The sequence below is a fragment of the Athene noctua genome, chromosome Z (assembly GCF_965140245.1).
Source record: "Athene noctua chromosome Z, bAthNoc1.hap1.1, whole genome shotgun sequence".
Classification (NCBI taxonomy): domain Eukaryota; kingdom Metazoa; phylum Chordata; class Aves; order Strigiformes; family Strigidae; genus Athene; species Athene noctua.
The window spans coordinates 68,482,663-68,501,602 of NC_134077.1; the positions used below are offsets into that span (position 1 = coordinate 68,482,663).

Sequence of the window (18,940 nt, forward strand, 5' to 3'; positions counted from 1 at the left end):
GTAGAGAAAAATATGGCCTGCAAAAGGCCTTCACAGCCTTTTCTTTGTTCCATAAAGGCTTGTAACAATCAATGAGGAAGTCAGAGATATTCTTTATGAACCAGAAAGTCAGAGAAGAGATATTCTTTATGCAAAAGTAAGTGTAGGAAAAAACTTACAAAATTCCTAGGAATAATACTTGCAGGTGAACTAGACATTTAAAAAGAAGGATATTTGGAAAATTTATATAGAAACTATCTATAATTCTTGCACAATTAGAAGCAGTGTCATGACTTATGACAGGTATAATGAGGAAGGAGCATATTAAGTGAAGAATTTTCGTCAAGCCATGCCACTCCTCCTCCTTATTCCTAATGCATTATGGAATAATAGTCAGAACTTCTGACAATAAGAATCTGATTTGCTGGGTTCCTGAGAACTGAAGATAAGTAATAAAATCCATTGAAGTGTTTAAATTCAGGAACCAAAGTTCACAGTGCAGCAGTTACATTCATGTGGGAAAGCTTTGAATGCGGATGGAGCTAATTAGTCTTCATGGAAGACTATGTTATCATGGCATTATTACTCCCAAAACTATTGTAGTCTCTTGACCTGTCAGGTATAGAAATTAATATGAATAAATGAATAAATAAAAATAAATGTATCAATTAATCAGACACAGTAAATGAGATCAATTGATATCAGGACTCAAAAAATGTACACAATATAAATTGGATGATGGGATTTCCCCCTCGATTGGGGCTGATTGAATCCTGTCGACTGAATGTCCTCACCACACTTATCACAGCTTCATAGCACTCACTACACCGTCACAACTTCTCTGAATGACAAATCATCACTTTGGACCAATAGGTCCCAGTTAAGGATTTCAGTGTATCTGGTGTGCAGTTTAAGAAGAGCTTCCAATTTAGTGTTCTTTGGAAGAAATCCAGTTCACATGCTTAAAGACCATGCTGGAAACAAAATCACATGTGATAAGGTAGGACAAGCAAGAAGTTAAATTCCAAACTGTGCTACCACTCCAAGCTGAAACAGCCCATGTTGGAGGTGATTTATGTATGGAAGGTGGAATGATAGGGTTCTACCATACATAGTAATGATTGTTGATGACAAGGTTGATCTGATTCCCTTCTACCACATTTTGCCTATCCCTGGCAAACGTTACGTTAGACACATATGGAAACTTGCAATTTCTCCATTATTACTACTAGTACTACTACTGTTATTATTATCATTAATTATTTTTCCATTTACAGGAATAGCAGAAATATGCCTTGGATTAAATTAATGAATACTTATGACAATACACTTTTTTTGCAAGCAAGGATTTGTAAGTGAGACAGAACCATTCATAAGATGTCTGTTGGAAGATTTATTTCTTGACTTGTGTTCCTAAGTCCTGTGCCTCTGAATGTTCTCTGTATTTAGAAATAATAGTAAGGGAAGAAGACAACAAACAGTAAATGGCTTTCCTATCGTAGTTCATTATACCATATGACTCAACAGTGCAGGAGGCAGACATTATTTATTCCATAAGAGAGTAATTTATGGAACTAAGAGTGAGGGAGTAGAAAATTTATCCCTATTCCTGCTAAAACTAGCCTCAATAATTGTACATGCAATTCTGTTTGTATTTATCATCTTTAAATAACATTGTGCTACAGTTCCAGGCAAACCTCGGCTTGTGATTAGCCACACACAGATGAACACGGCTCTAATTCAGTGGCACCCTCCTGTGGACACTTTTGGCCCGCTGCAGGGTTATCGCCTGAAGTTTGGTCGCAAAGATGTGGACACATTTACAACCATGGAGTTCTCAGAGAAGGAAGATCACTTCACAGCCACAGATATTCACAAAGGAGCTTCTTACGTCTTCAGGCTCTCAGCTAGAAATAAAGTGGGCTTTGGGGAGGAGATGGTTAAAGAGATTTCTGTTCCTGAAGAGGTACCCAGTGGATTTCCCCAAAATCTCCAATCGGAAAGTTCTACTTCTACATCAGTTCAATTAACTTGGCAGCTGCCACTCTTGGCAGAGAGAAATGGCATTATCACCAAATATACCATCTTGTACAGAGATATCAATGTTGCTTACCAGCCAGTTGAACTCCCTGTTGTTCCTGCTGATACTACTATGACACTTTCTGGCTTAAAACCAGATACCACATATGATGTAAAAGTACGTGCCCACACAAGCAAAGGGCCTGGTCCATATAGTCCAAGTGTCCAGTTCAGGACACTACCCGTGGATCAAGGTAGGATTTGTCTGCTTATGGCGTTGACCTTTAAAGGAGTATCGGTCTTTGGATATCAGTGTTTTTGCAGCTATAAATAAAACTGACCAGCCCATTCATAAAAATAGGTTCATCAAACACAAAAGGTAAAGTATATCAATCTTAATACATTTTGGATGCCTTAGAATTCAGTTGTCCCTTGCCAAGCAAGTTCTGGCTAACGTCTTCACAATTTTTTCAGGTAAGGAAAATGTACATGTTGGGTTGTCAGTAAGAGTGAGAATGAGTTAAAATGTGATACTTAAATATGAGCAAACAGGTAGGAGAATTGAATCCTTGTTGTTTTTTGACCTAAATGAAAACTAATACTCCCAGGTAGCAGTGGAAATACGACAAGATCTAAGCTCCAAGATGTTGTTTATAGACATTGTTTCTTTTTTTCCAGCAGTGTTTGCAAAAAATTTTCATGTTAAAGCAGTAATGAAGACTTCTGTTTTGCTCTCATGGGAAATTCCAGAAAATTACAATTCAGCCTTGCCTTTCAAAGTAAGTTACTTTCCATTTGTACGAGAGAAAATACAGAAAATAGAGGATGTCATTCACCTGGTTAAGTAGCTTACTAAACGTGTATTTTTTTGGTATTTCTGTATTTAAGAATGCAAACTAATCAGCAATATTGACCCAAACTGCTCAATTCAGACATTTCCAATATGAGCTTTCCAGTATTTCCAAGTCAAGCTCATAGTGGTTATTATGCATATGAACACCTTGCTAATTGGTAGTTCATTGCTACAATATCTTAGAGGAAACAGTGAAAGTGAAGAATAATTTTCTTCTTTTATTTAGTCATTCTGTAGTGTCTGTAACTGAGTACGATTTTGGGTTTTGTCTCCTCACATGTAAAATGACACAGTTTTGCATATAACTCTTACTGCACTAACTACAACATTAGCCAGATAAAGAGACTCAATGCAACCTGCAGTCTGGCTGACATTTCTTCTGCATCATTCTTCATCACGTGTCATCTCAGGCAGTGTCAAATGAAGAGCAGTATTTTATGAACTAAAGATTGCAAAACTCTTTCTGAACAAGGAGTGTGAATGAAAAAGTCAAGGTACCTTTAACAACAAGTGTGCTTTGATATGAATGCTGGTTCCAAGCAAAACTACTAAAGCTGAATAAGTGAAATTGGATTTGGGGATTGCTTACACTGCTTTAGATTAATGTAATTCTTTTTTTCCCCTGAAAGCGAGTTTAATTGCAGTAGTGAATTCATTACTATCTTACAGCCTAGAATAGCCATAAACTTTCATTTTAAGTTTATATCTGGGTTTGTTCCTGAATTCAGTGTGACAATATCAGTTGTGTCCTCTTAGTAACCAAAATAACCTTCGATTTTTATATTAACTTAGATCCTTTATGATGATGGGAAAATGGTGGTAGAGGTTGATGGACGTGCTACTCAAAAGCTGATCACTAACTTGAAGCCAGAGACATCATATTCATTTGTGCTGACAAACAGAGGAAATAGTGCCGGGGGTCTTCAACACAGAGTGACAGCAAAGACTGCACCCGATGTGCTACGCACCAAGCCAGTTTTCATTGGAAAGACCAACTTAGATGGCATGATAACTGTGGAACTTCCAGAAGTACCTTCAAATGAGAATATAAAGTAAGTGACATACCATTTTTTATCTCCAGTAAGATGATTATTCTTACTGTTAACAAAATCCAGAGCTGTAGTGAAAGAACAGGGCTTTATTCTTCATAGCAGTACAGAGAGTACAGTACTCTGGATTAGAGTTTGGACTAATATTGGACTAATATTTGACAGCACTAAACTGGCAGGTGCTGTTGACTCCCTCAAGGGACATGAGGCCTTGCAGAGGGATCTAGGTAGATTGGAGCATTGTGCAATTATCAATGGCATGAAATTTAACAAGAACAAATGCCAAATTCTGTTGTTAAGGTACTTGAATGTGTCCAGAGGAGGGTGACAAAGCTGGTGAAAGGCATGTCCTATGAGAAGCAGCTAAGGTTTGTCTAGTTTTAAGAAAAGGAGGCTGAGAGGCGACTTCATTGCTCTCTGCAGCTTCTTGAGGAGGGAAAGAGGGAGGTGCTGATCTCTTCTACCTGGGCTTCCGTGATAGGACTAATGAGAATGGTTCCAAGTTGCATCAGGGGAGGTTCAACTGGATATTAGGAAGTATTTCTTTATAGAGAGGGTGGGGAAATGCTGAAACAGGCTTCCTGAAGAAGTGAACAATGCCCCAAGCCTGTCAGCATTTAAGAAGCATTTGGACAATGTCCTTAATAACATGCTTTAACTTTCAGTCAACCCTGAAATGGTCAGGCAGTTGGACTAGACAATTGTTGTAGGTCCCTTTCAACTGGAACTATTCTATAAGTTCGTCACTTAGCCAAGCATGTAAACCTGAGTAAAATCTAGATCCATATATATGGAGGATTGTCCTTCATTTTGTAGTTGTTTCTCAGAGTACAGTGTTTGATCACTGATTTCCATAGCAAAGAGGGATTAAAATAGCCAGTTGTGTTTTGGATAATGCATCCTCTCAAGAAGAATGGATAACCCATCAATGGGTAGATGCCCTGCTGCATGATCTTGAAGTACTCAGACTCAGTTATTCCAGAATTATGTGGAGTTTTGGGTTTTTTTGAGAATTCTTACTGCACTTGTATTAATTCAGATTAATTAATTCTGAGGGGCTTTTTTTAAAAAAAAATCTCAGGTCCTCTTCACTGGTCCCAGAAAGAAAACAGAAGATTTGGAAAAAAAAAAAAAAAAAAAAAAAAGTCAGAGATTTCACTAGAGGTCACTTAAATTTTGGGGGAAAGATACTACAGAGAAACAGGACTAAAGAGCTGACAGCACATGGTCAGCAGGGATTAGAAAGGTTAGACAATAAAGGTTTGCCAAGAGAACATGAAACATGGTACAATCAGTAAGTGTTATTGGTCTGCTTATAGTGATTCTTGTTGGTCTATAAGGTTCCCATGTGTAATGTAAAGGAAATGGGGGAGAAAATGAGCAAGTCATTAAATATTGTTGGGGATTCAACTTGTCCTCTCCCTGGTGACTTTTTACTGACAGCTTTGTAGAAAGCTGCTCCCATTTTTCATTACTGACTGAGGATTTTGAGGCAGGTGAGGTGAAGAAAAAAATGATTTTGAGACATTAAAAGGATGAAAAACTGAAAAATATAGCCATTATCATTAGAGTAACAATGTAGCTAAGGAATACTGAAGAGGGAATGAGTCAAAAAGGATTTATGAGGCAGAGCATTCGTACAGAGAAAGAAGTGCAGGCTAGCTGGTCAAACAATAGCAGAACATAGCAGTGGATAAAGAGCTGATGCCCTTCCTTTCATGTAGTGTAAATAAATGAAAGAGGCTGAGTGACATCAGGAAAGGTACATCAAATCTATGGGGTCCAAACTGCCAATTTTGCAAATAATGTACGTCCTCCTATATCTATTTCCTAAGAACATGTGATCAGGCTTGAGACAGAAAAAACAAAAACAAAAACAAGATTGACAACCCTTGGAAGTAGGTATACCAAAGCAGCTACATACTGAGCAGAAAAAGCTTACCTGATGCTTGCTTGAAGTGAGATTATTGCATCTATAGTCTTTGTATGGGAAGAACAATTTTGTGTAATAGTTATGTTGATATATTTACAGTTGCTGTTCCTCTGTGAGTACATTATATGTTCGTGATTGTCTCTATCTTACTATGAAGCACTGAGAATATTTCAATAATACTAATTACACAGAAGGTGAAACAATGGTTTGTTATAATGAATTATAGGTAAATACTAGTGGCATTGAGGGCAATGTTATAAGAGCCTTTGTAATTTATTAAAGATGGTAGAAATAATTTTCATTATTTCAATGTTGATGGTGATACAATATAGAAATTGGAGCAGAGCTCACCTTATGCTAGGCAAAATGTATCTCTTTGCTGGCATCATCTCAAGTGAGCAGTTTGTTCGTTCTGTAGTAATTTGGGCTAATTCAAAGCCATTTTTATGTGTAAAGGACAGTTCATATTTCTCTGAATCTCTTCCATCTTTGCAAAGTCTTAGGTAAAGCAGAGTTTTATGGAAGAATTTGGCCTTTGTAATATTCAGTAGTTCAAGCAATATCCAAGTAAACCCTCTAGTTCTCTCCCTCCCCCCTGTCCTGTTCTTGGCTGTGATAGAGTTAATTTTTCTTCTTAGAAGCTAGAACAATGCTGTGCTTTGTATTCAGTACGGGATTTGATATGAGAAGAATGTTGATAATACACTGTTGTTTTCAGCTGTTGGTAAGAAATCAAGGACTTTTCAGCTTCCCGTGTCCTGCCTGGGTGCAGGTATTACAAGCTGGGAGGGAGCACAGCCACGGCAACAGAACCAAATTGGCCAATGAAATGTTCCATATCATATAATGTTATGCTCAGTATATAGAGGGGGGGTGGCTGGGAAAGAAGGGCTTTCTCTTGCTTCTGTAATTGTGGTTTTGAGATCTTAACTTCTTCAGGATTACTAGCCAGGAATGAGCTGGGCATCAGTCAGCAGGTGGTGAGCAAATGAATTGTGCATTACTCTTTTGTATTTTCTGTAATCATTATTATTATTGTTTTATTTTATTACAATTTTTAAACTGCTTTTGTCTCCACCTACAAGTTTCCTTGCCTTTACCCCTCCAATTCTTTCCCTCATCCCCCAGGTGGGGAAGGGTGAGTGAGGAGTTGTGTGATGTTTGGCTGATGGCTGGGTTATATCCATGACAACACCAAAAAAACCCCACCTCAAAACAAACAAGAAAATAATAAAGCAAATAATAAAACATGTTTTTCAAGAGATGCTGCATTTTCTTAAGATAGCTAGAGATAACAGAATTTTGTTGCCATTTACAATTTGCAGGACTGTATATTTATGTGAACAGTTTCGTTTTCTGCTTGCTGTTGATGTACTTATGCTTTCAGCTTTAAAATACTCTGTATGTGCTGAAAGTCTTAGTGGATAATCAAAGTTATGAGTGGGAGGCATGCATGAAGAAAATGTGAAAGAGTGTGAAATTAACATTTACATGCTGGATGTTCCCTGATTGAAAAAAGTATGAACACTCTCTCAGCTTAAAAAAGAAAAAGAAGGGGAAAAAATGTAAGTAAAAGATTGCTGTGCAGCTCTTTAAGCAGATGTATCTTTTGATGTCTGAAAGGCATATAGGGGCCTATTCTCAATTGCTTTTTGTCTTTATTCTTAGTCATGTGTTATACAAAAAGATATTTAGGATGTAATTATCCTATACATGGATAAATCAGCATTCACTAGGATTTATTATGCATATAACCAAAGAAAAGACATACTCAGGTTTAAAATCTGGGTTCAACCATCTTTACTAGTTTTGAATAAGAACATCAGTGTAAAAGATAATTTATCATATTGTTACTATAAGAATGCATGCTGCAGATGTTAAATTTATATACTGAAATATAACAAGTTAGCAGCAGTTAAAAATCTGTGGCCATCACTTCTTTCCAGCACCTCTGTTGGAGTTCAGCATTTCCACAGAAAAATTTCTCAAATTTCTTAACACAAGAACTTAACTATATATGTGTTTTTACTACAGTAGTTAAAAGTGCAAAGTTTTGTTACATTTCTTTTATGGGAAGAAGCTTTAATTAAGAAGAAACCATTAAAATGGACCAATGGCGTGCACTGGCATGGAAGAAAGCTAGTTCATAGAGTCAGCTTAGACTGAGATCGTTTTTGATCAGTTGTAATGCAAGTCCTTTTATGCAGACATTCTTTTGTTAATTACTTTAAGTTTTTCAACTACATTGCATGAGTAAAATGAATAGTCAGTGCTGGAGAAGATTGAGTAGGCTGTAAAAAATGGCAGACTGGAAGAGAAGAAGATGGTTCATGAGACGGTCCATGAGACACTAAAATTATCTTCCATAATGGAGAGACAGAGACACCCTTTAATAAGCTCTGTGTTACTAGAAATGAAGGAGAGCAGCTTCTTTTCCTATTCTCTGAGATGGAGAGTGCTTGACTTTTTGACAAGTGTGTTTATCAGGGAGATGTATAATATACCATCCTGGATGTCCTGCTGTTGTGATTCTACTGTTTTCCTCATCCTAATGTGAAATTATGGATCTGCCTGACATGTATCCAGACTTTGTGAAGGAAATGAGGAAGGTGCCATATCTCAATTATACTAGAAAGTATAATTTACTAGTGACCGTGGGGGGAAGGAGGAAGATATTTTCAGGAAAGATTTTCTGAGGAAAACTGATATATGTAATTTGCAAATCCTAGCTGTAAAGAGAGCATATATCAAGCTCTCTTGTCTATGACTGTGAACAGAATACTTAAGTAGGTAAAGCTGATGGTGATTGATACTCAAAAGTAAAGAGCATGTGGGTGGAGTGTATGCTCTGTCTCCTTTATTTTCTGTTCATAATAGTACTGGCATCAACAAACATATTTTGTTAACCTGCTATTCTGATTATATGTGAAAATGAGGGAAGATGACGTGATAATTGAAGTTTAAATATATGGTAATGTGTTTCAATTTAGGGGTTTGGGATTTTTTTCCTAGTATGATGGTGGCAGGGCACAAATATCTCATGGCTCTTGTATTTTACATGAAAAAATAAACTAGTCAAACATGTAGGTATTTTGGAACATTGCAATTAAAGTTTCTTATACATATTTATATGTATCCATGAAAAGACAGATAATTAGTGCTATTTATCGAATGTTTTACACTGAACATGGTTTCAAGGGTGTGAATCTTTACAGCTATGTTTGGAAGGCTGCAGTGACATAATAATATGTTAAGGTTTGCTCTCAACATACCACTGTTCTCTTAAGCTCCTCTGAACAGATACCTACTCCATCAATTTATCTACCCCTTTTCCTTCAACTTCACTTTTGTCCGTTTCCTTTACAGAGGTTATTACATAGTTATTGTGCCTTTGAAGAGGTCTCGTGGAAAGTTTATCAAACCTTGGGAGAGTCCAGATGAAATGGAACTAGATGAGGTACTGTATATTTTTTATGTCATCTTACCCTTTATTAAAGAAACAATCTTATTAGTGGTATGTGGTTAACTTACCAGTTTTAGAAGTTGTGGTTGTCGGGATATTTAATGTTTATATTTGAATTAGCCTGTGGGGACTGAAACAAAAGTGTCTGATCTTTGTTGGCATTAATATTTTATTCTTTTTCTATTGTAAAGCATAATGCAAAAGTGCAGGAGGTGAAATGAGTTGTCACCAAAAGCTTAATCGCCAATGATATGAACTGTAGTAAAGGTCTGGTTCATTAGTGGGGTGTTTACAAAGCTTGTAACAAATGCTAAATTGCAATGTGCACTGCAATTTAACATTTGACCTTCTTGTCGTGTTTTTACCAGATTCTCACATACTGTAATGTTTCTGGTTAGAAAACTTACACAATAGTCTCCATTCTACTGACAGTTTGTGCTGAGAAATAAATTAATTAGGAAAGAGCAATATTGTGTCATCATTTGACACTATAAATTACATTAACCCAAAGGGTGGAAATGATTTTAGAAATAAGACTAATAATACTAGAGATCAATTAATTATGTAATTGATATAACAATAATTCCAACAAGTAGAGTGTCAGCATTCAGTCTTGTCTTCTGTTTTACTGAAGGACAATATAACTCATGCAAACTTAACAGCTCAAACAAACTTGCCTTTCTTCTTTCAATCTGTGAATTTGGAATAATACTAATATTCATCATTGTAAAACTCTTTTGAGAGCCCCATGTGAAAGCCCCTGTGGTGGTTTAAGCCCTGCCGGGACCAGAGACCACATTGCCGTTGTCCCTCCCCCACCCTCAGCTGGTCAGGCTGGAAGTGAGGCACAAACCCCGGGTTAAAATAAGAAGAAATTTAATACAACAGTGTGATAAACAATCTGAACAACAACAGTAGCAATGATAACAACAATAAACAGCAACAACTGTAAGCAAGACAAAAGATATACAGAGAAATACCACAAATGGTCATGGAACAAGCCTGCCATGAGCTCCCTGCCACCAAAGCCACAAAGGAAAAAGTTCCCGCGCTCCCACGCCCAGACCTGATGTCAGCATGGTATGAATAACCTGGCTGGAGATCCCTTCCCCCTCTCTGCTGGGGAAACTTAACCCTATCCTAGCTGAACCAGGACAGCCCCATACAAAAGGCAGGTGGTGGTGGTGTTACTGTTGTATCTGACTAGGATTTTAGATCTCATTCAGATGCTATGGTAATTTGTACATGTAATATCTCTGCAATTCAAAGACCAGAGATCAGTTTCTTTACTTGTGATCACTAGATCTTTTGACTAGATCCTGTCTATTTTTCCATTTCTTTTTGGTGGATTCCAGATTTTTATGTTATGGAGATGCTTCAGCATATGCTTCCCCATATACAATCACTGGGAAGTAATGATAATCTGCAAGCAATCACAAGGCTTTTTTTTCTCCTCCTATTGACAAAGTGGATATCAATTTCAATGTTTGCACCAAAATGTAAGGAAAATAAAGATCTCCACCAAACTAACACTGCTTTAGAAAGCTTCCAGAATATAAACAGGGTCTTTCAGTCTTTAGTCTGTTTTCTGATCAGAAAAGGCAAAGAAGAGTATATACAGCAAGGAGAATCCTTAATCAGAAGATTAAAAACAACTGTTCAAAGGAAGGCATAGTTTTTGTTACTACTGACTGACTGATTGAAGCCTGTGTTTCCTCTTGACCAGTTTCATTTACGTGATCATCTCATTTGATTCAATTGCAGCGATGTCTTCCTTTGATCTATTAACTTCTTTCCTTTAAAATAACTTGGATTATAAATGCCATCAGCTCATGCTCATAGTCCTAGGTGACATCAAATGCAGTTAAACAGTAAAACTCTGACAGCAAGATCCATCCAGTAATGGAAAACTGATTTAATATTACCACCCACTTTCAACATCCCAAGACTGTAGTCACATTCAGCAGCATTAACAGATTAAAGGATAGGTGCCAGATGACATTGAACTTTTTGGCAATTAAATTCTATGGTCCTGCTGATTCCCATAACAAAGGGTCATTTTAATCATCCTGCAAGTTGTGGTGCATTAATCTGTATAACAGATTGATAAAGAGCATTTATTAATTCAGAAATATTTGGGTCAGGATGGGTTGTTTCCCACTTCTACTGATCTAATTGAGACCACATTGTGGAATTAATGGTGGAAGAAATAAGATATGCATTGACTGGAAAATGAAAATTATTTCTGATAAAGAACCAGAACCATTGATACACCTTTTTACAATTTCTACCGGTACATATGGTAAGTACTGTAGGGAAAAAAGTCAAAAGCAGTCAGTGACTGTATTTCATTCTAACTAATCCAGTTTCTATTACTTAAAAGACTATTTTACTTCCAAATTTAGAAAATATATGCTTATTGTTATTAGGTGCACTACTCCTGACAAACATGTGAAAGCAGTGGCACAATAAGTAAATTTGGAAAAAAACCTGCAAAAACTAACCACGTGACTCTCTGAGCAAATAGTTCCTGATGGTCAAGTGAAGAAACTTGTGCATATCTTCTTTTTTTTTTTTTTTTTGTACAATCTCAGACATCTGGCTAGTATCAGAAAGAGTTGGACAATAGATTTTCCGAAGAAGTATGTTCCAAATACTTTGCTTAAATTGTCAGAAGAAGAGTATTTGCTTAAAACACTCCTCTGGAATGTTAACTCCAGTACATAACTGACCAGTCCCAAACACTCTCCAGCCTTACTGTAGTTACCTAGTCTTCCTGGTTCCTTGAATCTCAGTTCTGAAAGAAACTAAAGATGCAGAATCCTGAGTAGACAATGGACTGGGTAGTAGTTATTAGATATACAATCCTTTTTTATTAACTCAAAATTTCATTTTATTTTAAATGTCATGAGATCTAGTGACTGTAAATAGATATGTCATGCAAATAAATGAAATACACACAAAATATGATTTGCAGTATTAACTAGCAGGATTATTTTATATTTGTAAACAATAAAACCTAAATAAAAGCCTGCATGTTAACTCTTAAGTCAGTTCAGTAATTTGATGGAAATCCTGGTATAAATGACAACAGGAGATATATGTGCAAGTAATGATACTTGGCAACAACCCCATTTATATATGAAGCATGAATGAGGCCAGAGGTTCACCTGAGATCTATTCAGTCATGTGTAATCAGTGTTACAGACCAGATTTTTATCTACACACAAACACATGTAAGTTTAGCTGGCCTTAGATGATGAATAACCACTTTTGAAAAAGTTAAACTCATTTTGTGTGAGTTAAGCTATTTAACCTTTGGTATTCACAGCCAAAGCTTAGTTTCTGATCACTTCACCCACTGCAGTACAGTACTTCAGCATTGCTATCTGTTAAATATATGCATTTTATGTTACTAATTCAAATGCAAGAAATAATTAAGATCAAACATTTTTCTTCCCCTTTCAATCTCAATCTGATTTTGATTGCAGTACTCTTGCAGCATTTTGACATTTTATTATGAGTTACTTAAAATCAAAATTGTAAATATAGTGTAATCTGGAAATTTATGATAAAAATTTACTTGAGGTAGCCCCATAAATAACTTTAAATTCCAGTGGAAACTGTACCCATAAATTAAAATATCAGTTGTCTTCAAGCCACGTACCTCTCCTCATACTGCAGTACTTACAGCTCCTGACTTCCAGTTAGTATACTTGTCACATCGTTATTACCTGAATATCTACCTTTGGGTTTCAGCAGATGTTAGGATTGTCAGTGCTCAGCCCTCTGCATAGATGTTATTATCTTTATCAAAGGTGACTTCATATAGATACAAACTTTTCACAGAGTGCTTCCCTCAACAGATCTTATAAGGTCTGAAGCAACTTAGGATAAATTTGGATTAGTCTCTGCCTCACATTCTGCTTTCAGTAACTCTACCCAGGGCATGGGAAGCTACCAACAGATGTGACAGTCACCTTCAATAAGGCAACTAAATAGAGATCTTAGTATTACGATTTATTGCCCTCATTTTTCTACCATGCAAATTTACTATAGCTGCTCATTAAACTCTTTAGAAAAAATGAAAGAGAAATATGGACTGCAGATTGTAATAGAGTCCTTGAGTAATGAATAATGATTTCTAGTCTCAAATTATGGCCTTTTTATCTGAGGAGATCCATTGCAGTGTACCAGCTTTTTTGTTGGAGCATGGAAACTGATAAGAGTTCAATGAATGTAAAATCTCAACAGAGATCAGCTTAGAGCTGGAAAGCAGTTGACTGTGTAGGTCTTTGAAGAGGTAATGTCCAAACACCCTCAATGCTAAAGAAGTTTGGATCCAGGTGGTACAGGTTGCTTCCATGTTTATCTGTAGCCTGTGTTTGAAATACGTACTTCAATGAGAAATGGTGTTAAAGTAATCAGTATTAAAATATTCTGACTCAGTAGCAGAATGAATAGTAGATTGGTTAACATGCATTGGAATTGTTAATTGTGTAATTGCAAAATTAAAGATCCCATGTGGGGAAGGCAAGAAGTTGTGCTAGTTAAGCTGAGGCATAACACTGAAGAAGAGACTGAAGAAAAAGAGAGCTTCCATGACTAAACATGTTCTTTAAAATTAAAATATATGGTGACGATTAGATTTTAATCTCTTTTTTTATTGATCTCTATCTGACTCTATCTCCTCCTCCCAACAAAGAAGATTGTGATAATCTATTGTATTAGTTCTATTTGTGTGCTGAAAAGCCTAAAATAGCTGTGTGACCTTGGAAAAATTTATGAGTGCAGTCTGACACTACAAGACATTGAAGGTTTCATAAGTTAAAGATGAGAGCCACTGAAAAGAGGCCTTAGGAGTCATCACTTATCACCCAGGAAATATTCAGGTTTCTTGTAATCAAATCAGATTAATATTTGTTGAATGCCAGTGTATCAAAACTGATAAAGGAAATTGAATAAGTACTTGTCTGATTTAATAAGTAATTCATCAATGGTTTATACCAGATGAGCTTAAGTTCCTTCATTAGTTAGTGTATGTTTTACAAGTTTGAGTCTAGCATCTAATCTTGTTGGAAATGCGCTGGTATAAATTTAAGCTTTGTTTATCATAAGAAGTATTTTATGAAATAAGTATGTTACATTTTGAAAGTAAATAGTTAAAAATCTGAAGTGTGGGTTGTGTGTGAGGGTGTGGTAGATAATATTTTGAGCAGTAGAAAAGTTGTCTTAGGATTCATAGGTCCTGTTACTGATTCCTATCATCAATTTATTGTGTTGTACAAAACATGAGGAACACAACTTTTGGTGCTTTTGAAGAAATAAAATGGCAGTAAATTTCAGGTTTGGGATAGAAGACACGTTTACAAATCACTCCATAACTCTTCTGAACTTTGTTTAGTATTCATGAAGTATGTTGGAAAGCACTCTTTTCCATGACTTAGATGTTCACAAATTTTGCCAGAGTTCTTGTTAGTCATCATGTTAGAGAGCAAAAAACAAACTGCTATTCATACCTACTTAGTACTGAGTTGTTTGTATTTCAGAGTTATCAGAAAAAGTTAAAAAGAGTTAGCATAAATTGATTTTCCAAATTTTTTTTTTTTTTAAATTTTGTATTTTTTATTCCTGGTTTTTAAATACGTCATATGACTTAGTAAGTTTTGTTGTGTCAAACAGGACATAAGAAAGTACCTTGCATATTCATAGGGAGGGAGAAAATATTATTATGCATTGGGGAAGTTATTATCTCTTTGAAGTCGGCTCGGGTGAGGTTGCACCTCGACTTCTGTGTTCCATTTTGAGCCACTCACTACAAGACAGACATTGAGGTGCTGGAGCGCCTCCAAAGCAGAACAGTGAAGCTGGTGCAGGGTCTTGAGCACAAGTCCTACAAGAAATGACTGAGGGAACTGGGGATGTTTAGTCTGGAGAAAAGGAGGCTGAGGGGTGACCTTATTGCTCTCTACAGCTCCCTGAAAGGAGGGTGCAGAGAGCTGGGGATGAGCCTCTTTAACCAAGTAACAGATGATAGGATGAGATGAAACAGCCTCAAGTTGCACCAGGGGAGGTTTAGATTGAATATTAGGAATAATTTCTTTACCAAAAGGGTTGTCAAGCATTGGAACAGGCTGCCAGGGACGCAGTTGAGACACCATCCTGGGGGGTATTTAAAAGCCATGGCACTTAAAGACATGGTTTAGTGGTGGACTTGGCAGTGTTAGGCTTACAGTTGGACTCAGTGATCTTAAGGGTCTTTTCCAATGTAAATGATTTTATGATTCTATTCTGTGACTGACTTCATATATATATACACACACCCACATGTATATATATGAGGTTTAATATGATGTCTGTATATATATGTCTTCAGAGAAGTTATACTGCTTTATTAACTTTTTTTCCCCTCCAGAGACAACAATTTCAGACAATGAAAATTGATCCAATTGTTTCATATTCGTAGTCTATGCAGTGCAATTGCTACCTAGTATCTTATCTTAACGAGGATGACAAGAAATTTCAGGATTTTGCAAGAACTAATTTAGCGATAGTGATATGCCCTGTGAAATGTGGATAAATTGTATTTTTGTAGTTCCTGGTCATGTATTAAATTTTCTCATTACATTGTCAATAAGTTACATGAAAATTGTTTACAGTTATCTTTCTGTTCTTGCTTTCTGTCTCTCTGTCTCTCTCTGTCTCTCTCTCTTTCCCCTTGCTTCATTCTAAAGCTGCTTAAGGAGATAGCTAGGAAACGCAGAAGCATTCGCCTTGCGAGGGAAGTTGAATTAAAGCCATATATTGCAGCTCACTTTGAAGTTCTTCCTACTGAGTTCACATTGGGGGATAAGAAGCATTATGGTGGCTTTGAGAATAAGCAGCTGCAAAGTGGTCAAGAATATGTCTTCTTTGTGTTGGCTGTAATGGAGCACTCAGAATCTGTAAGTTAGTTAATATTTCTCAATCCCCAAATTACCTTTCCACAGTCATAAATACATTTTTTCAATGTTTATTTCACCTCCCAAAAGCAATTTTTTTTTTTACAATATATATCAGAGAATCTCTAAAGCGAGTATTTCCTTGATTAGTTCCAATCAATTTCCTGAACTTTTCTATTTTGCTTGAATACTTTGGTGTATAACTGAAACCTAAGGGTCACCTTTTATTAGATGTGTTGTAATCCTTTGCAAATTATGTGCTCTTGTATTTGAGATCACTGACACAGATTCTGAGGCATGATCTTCAGAGCAGCATCTTTCTCAATGTGTTTAAAAGAGAATTCCGCTCTTGCTTTGGAAAGATCTGTTGAATCAGAGACATGCACAGCTAGACTCTTTAGTTACCACTGTTCCCTAACAACTTCATCAGTGAATTGTTAGTAAGAAAATAGTTCAATAATAAGGACCATTCCTCAGGTGAGCTAAATAATGAGCTGTCATTCCTCTTCATGTAATTCATGTTGTAGTTATGTCCCTTTATACTTGAGGTAATCTACTGCATGTAATATAGTAAAAAAAAAAAAAAAAAAAAAAGAAGACAGAAATAGGAGTGTTTAGGAGTGTTGAAGGAAGTTGCAATACGCATTAACATTTTTACATACAGTGTGTAATATGGTAACTTTCTAATTGGTATCTAAACCTGACAAGTACATTTTCTGGCTCAACCACTTGAAAGTACTACACCAATAAACTGAATTCTAGTCAAAGGCTTCCAGTGTGTAACCTTACAATTGCTTTCTTGATGTCAATAGAATTTGCCTTCTTAAACACTATGAAGTAGCTTCAATTTGAATACTTCTGGCTACATAGCTTCATGTGAAAACAATTTAAGTGCTACCTGGAAGCTCTAACATAAATCAAAAGTTCCCCTTTTACTTTTTGACAGTGTCTGCATAGACAGAGTCTTATGAAGGTGCTGCATCAGAAAGGTTCTGAGGTGGTTTAAGCCCTGCTGGGACCAGAGACCACGTTGCTGTTGTCCCTCACCCACCCTCAGACCGAGTAGGGCACAGTCCCCAGGGTTGAAATAAGGAAAAATTTAATACAACAGTGTAATAAATAACAATATGAACAAGAATAGCACCAATAACAACAATAAACAGTAATAACAATAAACAAAAGATATACAGAGAAATACCACAGTGAACACACCCAGCCTGCCACACGTGCTTCCTGTGACAAAAGTCACAAAGGAAAGCTTCCTGCGCTCAAACACCGGACCTGACTGTCAGCATGGTATGAATAACCCGGCTGGAGAAATTTAACCCTATCCTAGCTGAACCAGGATGGGTTCAAAGTGGAGAATGTAGACAGGTTTTGGCTATAAAGTTAGATGGTCAAAAATCTGTGTCAGAAATTGCCTGTACTAAAATTGATCTTTTTAATACATAGTACCATTTCTTATTTATTTTTCTGTATTAATTAAGGCATTGGTTATTTCATATAACCCTAAGATTATTATTGTTAGAGAGAGATCAGAGTGAAAAAGCAGAAATAAATAGGATAGTAAATTTTCAGCTGAGAAGTCTGGTATTGCAAAATGTATCCAGGGGCCTACTGCTGAAGGTTCTGAAAGGCTTTGCTAAACTTCCAATGTGGAAAATATCTGGTTTAGCATGACATCTAAAACATCCGTGATTAAGTAGCATGAGGTCGTCACAGAGAGAGAAGAGTTTGTAAGGGCGAATGACCTTCAACTCCCAATGCTCTAGTGTAATTCCTTTTAAGAGCTGGTTTTCTTCTAGGACTATAGATTCTACTGGTGTATGAGTTGTAACTTGCAAGGTATATTTTACCTGATACTCAAAGTACTTTTTCCATAAGTTTTCTCCTTCAGAGATCAAAAAATTTCTTTGTTGACTGGGAAAATGGAGAATTTGCATTAAAAGAGGACATGGGAGGTCTGGATTTGTCTAAGAGAAAAAATGGAAGCTAAGAGAGCTTATGATTACCGTCTATAAATATGTTAAGCAAGTTATCTAGAGGAAATGAAAAAAAAAATTGGCAAAATAATAAATGAGTTTAAATTAGTCACTAATACAGGCAGGTTGAAAATTAAAACCAAAATCCTATTTATTGGAGAAGAGGTAGTAAAGTATTCATTCTGTTATCCCTCATTATTCCTCTGTATCCTCTGTGTGTAGACTCCCCAATTTTAAAACGTTTGGTGCCAGGTTGAGTAAAAGAGTATAACATAACTGAATGTTGCTGGCATGGGTACTAGCTCAGTACCAGCTAGTGTAAGTGCCTGATCTTTGCTGGTCTTAATCCCATTGCTAACCTTAAACCCAGACACTGTGCAGCCCAGACCCAAAACAAGGCCAAATGAAGTGTAAAGAACCATGTCTCCTTTGATAACCCTTGTCCTGGTTTAGGACATCTTTCAGAATATAGTGCAAACATGGTAAATGAAAACTAATCTGTTCTGCTAGTTATCTTATTCTATTTTAGCTGGCATTCCTGATCTACTGCTGAATCAAGTTAAGTCCTTTGAAAGAACTGTAGTTCAGATCCTAGTTTAGCACTGGTGGAGACACTCCAGCAAAGACAAGAAATAAGTACAAACCATTCTCTGCTTCTGACTTTACTGTAGCTCAGTGTTCTTTACATGATCTAATTTTAGCAGGCTGGTTCCTCAACCTC

At 36.5% G+C, this 18,940-nt stretch overlaps 1 protein-coding gene across 18 annotated transcripts in view; it reads left to right on the plus strand.

Annotated features, from left to right (window-relative positions):
• The window catches only part of PTPRD (protein tyrosine phosphatase receptor type D), a 384,409-nt gene that overhangs the window by 269,333 nt on the left and 96,136 nt on the right, over positions 1–18,940 (plus strand). For 8 of the 18 annotated variants that reach the window (XM_074932640.1, XM_074932629.1, XM_074932631.1 and 5 more), the window contains 5 exons: positions 1,665–2,252; positions 2,677–2,777; positions 3,644–3,903; positions 9,200–9,290; positions 16,031–16,240. In XM_074932640.1, the coding sequence (XP_074788741.1) occupies positions 1,665–2,252; positions 2,677–2,777; positions 3,644–3,903; positions 9,200–9,290; positions 16,031–16,240 (1,250 nt within the window). The remainder of the gene's footprint in view (positions 1–1,664; positions 2,253–2,676; positions 2,778–3,643; positions 3,904–9,199; positions 9,291–16,030; positions 16,241–18,940) is intronic. The other 10 variants (XM_074932630.1, XM_074932633.1, XM_074932637.1 and 7 more) reach the window with 2 other exon arrangements.